Here is a 9,583-nt window from a genome sequence, read left to right on the forward strand (position 1 = left end):
AACAGACCAAGTGCATCACCACGTGTGTGCCTCCGTGCTGTGAGGAAGTGTCCAAGTGCATCACCACCTGCGTGGATCCCTGCTGCCAGGAACAGACCAAGTGCATCACCACGTGCGTGGATCCCTGCTGCAAGGAAGTGACCAAGTGCACCACCAGATGCGTAGATCCGTGCTGTGGACCTGTGACCAGATGTGCCACCACATGCGTGGAACCATGCTGCAGCAAAGTGACCAAATGCACCACCAGGTGTGTGGATCCCTGCTGTGGAGGTGTCACCAGATGCACCACTAAATGTGTGGATCCCTGCTGTGGGCAAGTGAGCAAGTGCACCACCAGATGCGTGGATCCCTGCTGCAAAGTGCACCACCAGGTGTGTAGATACCTGCTGTAGAGAGGTGACCAAGTGCACGACTAAGTGTGTGGATCCCTGCTGCGACAGAGTGACCAAGTGCACCACCAGGTGCGTAGATCCCTGCTGTAGAGAGGTGACCAAGTGCACCACTAAGTGTGTGGATCCCTGCTCTGGAGCTGTGACCAGATGCACCACCAGGTGCATAGATCCATGCTATGGAGGTGTCACCAGATGCACCACCAGGTGTGTGGATCCATGCTGTGACAGAGTGACCAAGTGCACCACCAGATGCGTGGATCCCTGCTGCAGCAGAGTGACCAAGTGCACCACCAGATGTGTGGATCCTTGCTGTAGAGAGGTGACCAAGTGCACCACCAGGTGTGTGGATCCCTGCTGTGGACGTGTGACCAGATGCACTACTAAATGTGTGGATCCCTGCTGTGGGCAAGTGAGCAAGTGCACCACCAGATGCGTGGATCCCTGCTGCAAGGAAGTGTCCAAGTGCACCACCAGATGCGTGGATCCCTGCTGCCAGGAAGTGTCCAAGTGCACTACCAGATGTGTAGATCCTTGCTGCAAGGAAGTGTCCAAGTGCACCACCAGATGTGTAGATCCTTGCTGCAAGGAAGTGACCAAGTGCACCACCACCTGCGTGGATCCCTGCTGCCAGGAAGTGACCAAGTGCACCACCACCTGTGTAGATCCCTGCTGCCAGGAACAGACCAAGTGCATCACCACCTGCGTGGATCCCTGCTGTGGGGGCGTTCAGGCGGTTACGAAGTGTGTGGATTCCTGTCCCACCGCCTGCGTTACACAAGCCATGCCCCCGTGCGTGGGTGTATGCACCTCTGCCTGCGGCCAGCACTACTCCATCACATGCGCAGATGTCTGCTGCAGTAAATGCAAGGCTCCTTGAGGGGCTGCGTGTGGGGGCTTCTGTGGTGGGAAACACAAGGGGACCCCACTCTGCACTGCCATTGCCCTGTGGAGTCTCCAAAGGCTAAGGAACGAAAATGGTTTACAGATCCCTGAACTTGCCAACGTCTTCCTCACATCTTTGCTCTCGTAGTGTCCTTCCTGTCCTAGGAAGAGTAAATACTCAAATGGTTTTCCTTACGTTCTGCATCATTTCTGCTATATTTACCTCAAGCACAATGCCTTTCCTTGTAACATGTAACAAATTGATTTTGTGCCCCCAGGAATATTGTCTGGGAGAGAGATTCTGTAATTCTTCTTTGCACTGATGTGGATGGAGAAATTTCCCTGTTTGTTCTTCCTTGCCATCTTCTCCTTTTCTTGTATGAAGCAATAAAAAAAAATTATCTTGGCATCAGCTGTCTGCAAGTGTTTCCTTCACTTTTGCATTCGCCCAGACTCATACTTTCTCCTTTTAATTTCTTCCTAAAAGCCTGATCTCTGTAGAGTGGCAGCTCCTGAAAGATTGCATGGGAAAGTCTAAGGCAATAGCCAGAGACCTGGGACTTATCTGGGATATCCCAGATCATTGCTGGGAGAGGGGATGGGGAAGCGCTGCCCTCCCATGGTTTGGAAAAGACTTTGAAACCCCAACTATTTGCTGCAGTGCTCCTCTGAAGCTGGAGGAGCTCAGGGCCAGCTGTGTCTGCATCCCGCAGGCAGAAATGAAATGTTCCATTACGAGCAATGGGTAAATAAGCCACTAACAAGGGGAAGATGAGCAGGTCTGGGGACTGTGCCTCGTGACTTTGTCACCCGTGTGTTAGAGGTCCTATCTCAGCCTTTTGCAATCGACTTCTATTTCCTCGTCTCTGGTGGCAATTGGGCAAGCCTCACCAGTTAGGGAGATTGACACAGATTCACTCACCACTGAATTCTGCAGAAATGTTATTCGTATTAGCAAGGTGTCTTGGACAATTTTGGGGACCCTCCATGAATATCTGCTAACAGGATCCCAGCGCTTCCTCCTTAGCAGCGAATTTGTTTGCAAATTGCTCGCCCACGACTCAAAGTCGCCCTGTTGCACGTGCCAAGGGTAGTGCTCTGCAGGTTTCCAGAGCAGAGATGGTGCAGGGTGGGATTGGGATCGGGCGCAGCAGCAACTGCTGAAGGGAGGAGAGATGGGGAGGCAGACCGCGGGGGAAGCCAGCCCGGGTGCTGAAGCAGCAGATGTGGGTGCAGCTCTGTCTGCGAGCACCCACTGGCTCCTTCTTTAAAGGTGCCTCAGGGCACGTGGTTGGTGACTAACCTGCAATTATCACTGTCTCACTTTTTCTAGTAGAGGAGTCCGACCAATAGTAGGACATGATAAATCATACCCAATGGACGTGGCGTTGCACGCGGGCTGGGGAGATCCGGCCTCGCACAAATCGTTCCACCCTCACAGCTCTTCTGTTTCCATCCTCCTTTCTCAACAGGTTGTGGCAGACCCTGGCTCTCGCCACTGGTTGTACAGCCCTCGCCACAGCGGGTGTCTGGGCTTTGGCAAGCGCCCTAGGCATTACCTAAGCACAAATGCTACGCAATAGAAATACCAAACCAATTGAGGCTTCCTAATCACCTCTCTGTGGAGGTCTGATTTGACTCCAAAACTTTAAAACTCATGAAAAGGTTCTGTGCAAGCAACGATTTCCTTTGCTCCTGCTCCCAAATCAAATGGAACAATCTTCTGGGAAATAAGAAACTGTGGGTGGAAAAAATGGCATTCAGATAAGATTTTCCCTTAAACTATTTCTCTGTACCGTCTTTCTGATGGCATGATGCTTTGCATTGTATTTAATTCTTCATATGAACGTAGAAACTCAGACCATTAGCAGACAGCAGACACTTCATTTCCAGGTGAACATCACAAGATTGTGCCGTAGGAAGGGAAACGGATATCCTTCCTCCCTGAACACCTGAATGTTTATACTACATCTATGAAACTGTTGTAACAGTTTGGGAGAAAATTGCCGTTCAGCATAAGCAAATGTAGCAGGCCCACAGTTCTTGCTCTGTCAGGCAATGTGCACTGAGCTCTAAAAAGTATTTCTCAGAGATCAGGACAGAGTTTTATTCAGTAATGTAAAAAAACCTAAGGAAAGCTAGATTCCTGTTCTAAAATACTGGGAAATCAAAGCAAATATCTGCAATAGTCAGAAGGCAAAAGATAAAACAGATAAGAGGTTTTTTTCATAACCACAGCTAGTTCCTCTTTTTCAGATTTAATTGCATTCAGATGCTCACTTATCATTCTTCACGGAGCACTCACCTTCCTGAGTAAACAGGAAAAGAGGTGGATAGTGCCGTATTTGGGTTCCTCTCAGCCCCAGAAGTAATGATCTAATTACTTGATCAAATAGTCCCTAGGGCATGGACTAGACAAGCCACTTGTTTTCATGTGAGGCTAATTGCATTCTATACTCAGCCTCCTGGCATCTCAGCTATGCGACGATTTCCAAAGCCGGAGCGATAGACCAGCAGCCCGGAGACCAGCCCCACCTGGAAGCTGCCCTCGGTGCTGGATCACACCCTCGCACCTTCCCCGGGTAGTTGTGGTAGGGAATGATGAGAGGGGAAAGTCGGCTGTAATGAAGCCCCAGACTTTAAGATTTAATTGCAACAAAGTGCAGGAGAGGGAAGGCCTCGCCGTGCTGAGAAGATGGGGAGAATCCTTGAATTCTATCGAAATGCTTTGCTCACCAAAATGTGGGTGGTGTACTACATGGGATGTTGCACATAACAAAATGAAATCCCTGATGCCGACCAGCGCTAGATGCCACAGAGGAAGAAAACTTACTTAGGAGGCTTTTAGGCAAACCAAAGGATGCAAAGAAATCCAGAGGTGTCATATTTTTAAAGCAGTGTTCAGCAGTTCACGAAATAGTTTTTCTTTTCTAGTAGAAATCCAGTTGAACAGCTCACAATGGTGCATACCCAAACAGTTGCACAGGGAAAAAATTCAGTTTGAGATGTTTCCATCAAAAATCATGACAACTGCACATCCTGAAGTTCTGTATTTATGTTAACAGTCATGTCCCCGTGACCATGCGGTGTTTCATGTCTGCAGGCAAATTTTTTATAGCTGTAGGAAAATGGCTCCAATCTTGATGTGCCTCCATCTTTGGTAGCTCTTGGTGGTGAAATACGAAGTTTCTCTTGGATTATTGGGAGCCAAAAGTGTTGGCCATGGTCTTTTTTGCTGAATTTTTCAGAAATATACTCCTGAGCACCAGAATACAGTGCTCAGGGGGCTCCTCTTCTGCAGCACCAGACAAACCTCTGGGTAGGGGAGTCTGTCTCCTCCTGGGCTCCAGGAACCTCTTCTAGTTCAGATTTGCACTTTGTTGTGCTCAGTTCATCAAAGCGCTACCCATCACACCAGCCTCTGGTTCTGCAAGAGACCTTAACATGTGCCCTTTAATTAAATAGATCCCAGAAGTGTCAGATTTGGAAAAATCACTTCTTTTCAGCTCTTTTGCCAAAGGAGGATGGCCACAAAAGGGTATTGCTGTGGGGTCCTGACTCACTGAAGTTAATGTGGCTAGTCAAATGACCAAATTGCTCATAAATATAGTAGAGATCCACAAATAAGTGTCAATTAAGAATAATAATCCAGCCCTCTGATGTTCCCACATATTACAAATGCAGATCAATTTATATCTCCTAAAATGTCTATTTCTCTTAGAAGTTGTTACAATTTCTTGCTAATCAAATATAACAATAGGTTATACAATAACCCACTATAGAAAGGGAGACGTAGGACCGGTCCTCAGCATTGGTTTTAGAGGTGAGCCTGGAGCCCTAGGAAAGCATGAAGAACTGTACAAACCGGACTACGAGAAACTCCTCAGCAAGATAAGTGTTGGAGGCTGCTGCTGTGAGGGGATCTAAACGTACTTGGGACAATTGCTTGCTCAGCATCACCCAGCAGGGTTAGCTCTAGGAGAAGATGGGGAGAGATTAATCTGTCCAAGTATTAGACGCCTAAATCTGAGCTAGTTGCTCTCTGCTCATTTTACAGTCTGCAGGGTCTATTTGATGCAGTCGTGGGTGTTTGTCCTCACCCCGAAGCAGATGTCTAACACACGCAAACAACACTGTACAAGTCCTTATTTCTTCCTATCATCTATAAAAGCCACCAGTGCAGCAGCATGAGTCTCGGAGGGAGAAACCGCACATAATGCACCGAGTCTGTCCAGCAAAGGAAGAGGAATGGAAAGACTGAATGAACCATGAGGTGCTGCTGGGAGGATGTCAAAAGCAGTGCAAACCCGTCAGCTCACATGGGCTTAGGACAGGAATTCCAGTTTCCCTATGTAAACACTAGAAAGGAACCAGTGCCGAAGCCTGCAATTCTCCAGCGAGACTCCTGGTTTCCAGTGTAAACAGGATGCACTGCTCATGCTGAATGGGTTCGGGGTTTTTTTTTTTGCCCATTTAGCATTTGTGGAAGTGAACTCATTGGGGAATTTAGTCACCTAAATGTAGTCTGATGGTTGCATTCCACCTCCGTGATTGGAATATCTCAGAGAAATAAAGATCTTCTGTGCTGCGGAGCTGAGTGAGATACCATGATCAGCAAAAGGCGTCAATACGCTAATACAGAGTCCTGGGCCTAAATCCCACTTAATCCCACTTAAACTGCTCTGGCGGTGAAAAATGCCTTTAAAATGAGTGCCCCTTTACTTTGCCCTGAATGGCTTGAAGTCCTCAAGGTAACTGAGTTGTGTCCCCATAGGCATTGCCAAGCATGAATGTTGTTAATAGAGGTTGGAGAGGAATGGGTTGGGTGTATTTAATGGTTAAAAAGGTATTAGAGAAACAGATAGAGTTTTCCTCAACAGTTTGTGGAAGCACTGATGGCCCACTGTAGGATTAGCTGTTTCTTACTATGAGAATGAGGACATGATATTTCTCATGGTAAATCAGATCAATTGTCCATCTTCGCTAATAACAGCTATCCATTCTTACTGCATTGAAAAAAACCTAAGGTATCATTCAGACATTTATGGAAATAAGGAGATGAAAATAACCAAGTGTATTAAATCTTTTTTGAAAAGCAATTAATCCGGTGCCTGATTTTTTTTATAATTACTGTGTCATTCCCGTTGGGAACCACATGACTTGGGTATCAGGTGGAAGCAGAATTTGCTCAGGATCACATGTTTTTCCTGGAAAAAAAATAGGATGTAAACAAATATGTAAAGCACGTACAGGTGGAGCCTGTTCAGGTAGTTAGTGGTCAGGTGTCCATACCCCTGGGCTCCCTTGTTTCCGGAGATGACGCCATGCAAGCCATATAAAAAGGTTTGCATTTTGATGCTCACACCAGTTCATTTGACTTCTCCCTCACTCATCTGCATTGGTGAACTGGTAAGTCTTTCTTGGATTTATCAGGGAATAATGCAATGGCTGTGTTGCTTGGTTGTTCTGGTCAAGAGAATATATGACTGGTCACAGTAGAGCTTTGCTTCTGGTGTTCCAGGATTTGTCCTGGAATGGGGGAGACGATGTTCGACTCTTATTTAGAGTTTGCTCTTCCTTAAGGAGCTTGCAAATGTCTTGCCACCTCTTCAGAAATTGTGGCTGTCTCTCATCCTCCTTTGTATTCTATCTTCACTAATTTTTTCATACCTCATTAAGTCTGGAAATTAAATAAATTAGTGGACGCTGCAGAGTAAGTCTTGGGACTTCAAAAGAGATGGGTGGGAAGAAGCGTTATCTGGAAGAAGGAAGCTGCAGAATACCTGAGGGCAAAGCTGCAGGAGACATCTAGGAGAAGTCAAGATGAAGAAATGATTTGGAAATAGGAGCTGCAACCTCTGGGCCAACCCTTGTCTTATGAAAGGATGAGCCCATTAATTTTGATATAGCTCCAATGATGTACCATGATATACAGCTGGAGGATTTGGGATAATGTCTGAATTTGTGGTCCTTGGGCTTTATCCTCGGGCATTAGCAGCTCAACGTCTACACAAAGGGGGATGTGCTCTGTGGTGTGCGCAAGGAACTGAAGAAGTGATAAGCAAAAGATGGGCCCTGGAAAGTCTGCTGATTTAATTAAGAAAATAAGGAAACGAACTATTTTCACGTCACGGCTTCTACAAAGTTTAATTCTATAAAATTCAGGGTTTATGGCTCTAGTTTTCCTAACAGTGATGCCTGCAGGTTCCCGAGAAAGGAAGGAATAATCTGGCAGTGTTAGTTGCATATGTCTAAATCCAGAAATCATTCACTCATGCGATTTTTTCTAACAGTCCTTTTCTCAGTCCAACAGCTAATTGCTATATATGTTTCAAGATCTCAGGTCGTGAACTGTGGCTCAAGAAGAAAGGACGAGTGTTCTGATTTTGTATCTCTTTTTATCTTTGTCTTTAGCTTTACCAGCACCCCAGAAGGATGTCTTGCTACGAGCAGTGCAAACAGCCCTGCCTGCCCCCCCCCATTTGTGTGCAGAAATGCGCCAAGTGCGTGGAGCCCTGCAAGACGGTGTGCGTGGAGCCCTGCGGCAGCGTCTGCGTGAAGCCGTGCCCCACGCCGTGCGTAGAGGTCTGCCCAACGCCCTGCACCACCCAGTGCGTGGAGCCTTGTGCCACCCAGTGCACCACCTCCTGCAGCACCCAGTGCGTGGAGCCCTGCAGCACCCAGTGCGTGGAGCCCTGCGGCACCCAGTGCGTGGAGGTCTGCCCCCCTAGGTGCATCGACGTCTGCATAAAGCCATGTGCCACTCAGTGCCCAACCCATTGCACCACCCAGTGCGTGGAGCCCTGCGCCACCCAGTGCTGCACCAAGTGCGTGGAGCCCTGCCCACCCTCCTGCGTGGAGGTGTGTGCCACCAAGTGCGTCGACTCATGCGAGACCGTGTGCCTGGAGCCGTGCAGCACGGGCTGCTCTCACCCATGCTGATGGCCTTAACGCATGAGCCTTGCGTGCAGCCCTGATGCTTCGGTGCATTGCAATATCCATAGGCTCATGAGCATCCACGGAATGAAAAACAGGCTACAGACCCACCGGCGACGTACTGAGACCTCTCCTGACCTTGTTGCCCCATGCTCTCTTTGTCTTGGAAAACATTTTTCTGATTGTTTCCAGCCTATATCTTTGCTTTCTTACACTTCTGTTACTGCTATCTCAGCACCTTTTCCTTGGTAACTGCAGTTGGCCAATATTATACTGCTGGGCATCTTGGGAAGTTATTTAGCAATGGCGGTGCTGTAAGCAGTTGGTGTTGGAAGATGTCTTCCCTTCTATTCTTTAATTCTCATCTTGTCTTTTAATGTATGTCCTCTTGTCTTTTAATGTCTATGTGCAGCAATAAAAATTGACCATCGATGGCATCATGTGTCTTCAGTCTTTCTTTCATTTCCCTGTTTCCATGTCTTCAGATCCAAGAACGTCTTCCTTCAGTTTTCTTTCTAAAAGCTGTTGTGGTTGTGGAAGATTTGTGCCTGCAATGCAGTGCTGTAAACAGAGAGCGCACGCTTTATAATGTGGAGCAATGTCTTCTAATACCATAAACAAAACATCATCCGGGTCAATACTTTTCTGATGGATATAGAAAAGAAATAGCTTGTCCTACTTGAAAATAATGATAGAAATCCAATTTTCACCTTTATTAATGATAGAATTTTGATCTTTACATCTCTAGATTTTGGAGGCAAATCTTAGAAACTGTTGAAAGGTAAATTTAAGTGGAAGAAAGCCCCAAATCCAAGAAAGAAGGACTCGAAACCTTCTTGCTGAGATTTTAATTATTTCTTAAAAACATTCTGATGGAGATGAAAATGGTATTTTTGATGAATTCTTCCCATGAACCTCACTGACTAAATATAGAAAGTAGGGGATTTGGCTTCAGGAGATGAATCTTTTTGTGGTTTAGGAACAGGTCTGAGCCCTGCAAGATTGCAGGTTTGTTCCTAGGTTTGCTGCAGATACTTTGTGTGGCTTTGGGCAGGTCTCACTCTTATTATCTATCCGTTTCCAATCTGCAACAAGGAGAAGTCACATCCCTGACTGATAGAGTGGTTGGCATTTCGGGTTCATTAACGTCTGGCAGGTACGATAACATTTTAATTCACTTATAAATGCATGTTCTTTATTTGGAGTCATGATTTTGAAACTGATGGAGGCCCGTGGTCCCGAGGGACGTTATACCCATTTAAATGCTGAGTTTCAGAGATAATGCTCCCATTGTCTTCCAGACTGTGCATGTGACTTGCTTACCTCTGTCTCTGTGATGGCCACACAATTTCCACGTCTGGGATGTAGAGAAT

The 9,583-nt window shown here is 46.7% G+C and overlaps 1 protein-coding gene across 1 annotated transcript; it reads left to right on the forward strand.

Moving 5' to 3' along the window:
• The first annotated feature begins 7,709 nt into the window (after window positions 1-7,709).
• Window positions 7,710-8,216, forward strand: LOC104071850 (proline-rich protein 9-like). Its single transcript, XM_009579702.1, has one exon. It carries the CDS (start codon window positions 7,710-7,712, stop codon window positions 8,214-8,216), a length of 507 nt encoding a protein of 168 aa, XP_009577997.1.
• Window positions 8,217-9,583: the final 1,367 nt, after the last annotated feature.

The sequence above is a fragment of the Fulmarus glacialis genome, unplaced genomic scaffold, assembly GCF_000690835.1.
Source record: "Fulmarus glacialis isolate BGI_N327 unplaced genomic scaffold, ASM69083v1 scaffold11646, whole genome shotgun sequence".
Taxonomy (NCBI): domain Eukaryota; kingdom Metazoa; phylum Chordata; class Aves; order Procellariiformes; family Procellariidae; genus Fulmarus; species Fulmarus glacialis.

What these genes read in the sequence shown, in the direction of transcription:
- LOC104071850 (XM_009579702.1), top strand. Translation starts at nt 7,710, where the DNA reads ATGTCTTGCTACGAGCAGTGCAAACAGCCCTGCCTGCCCCCCCCCATT.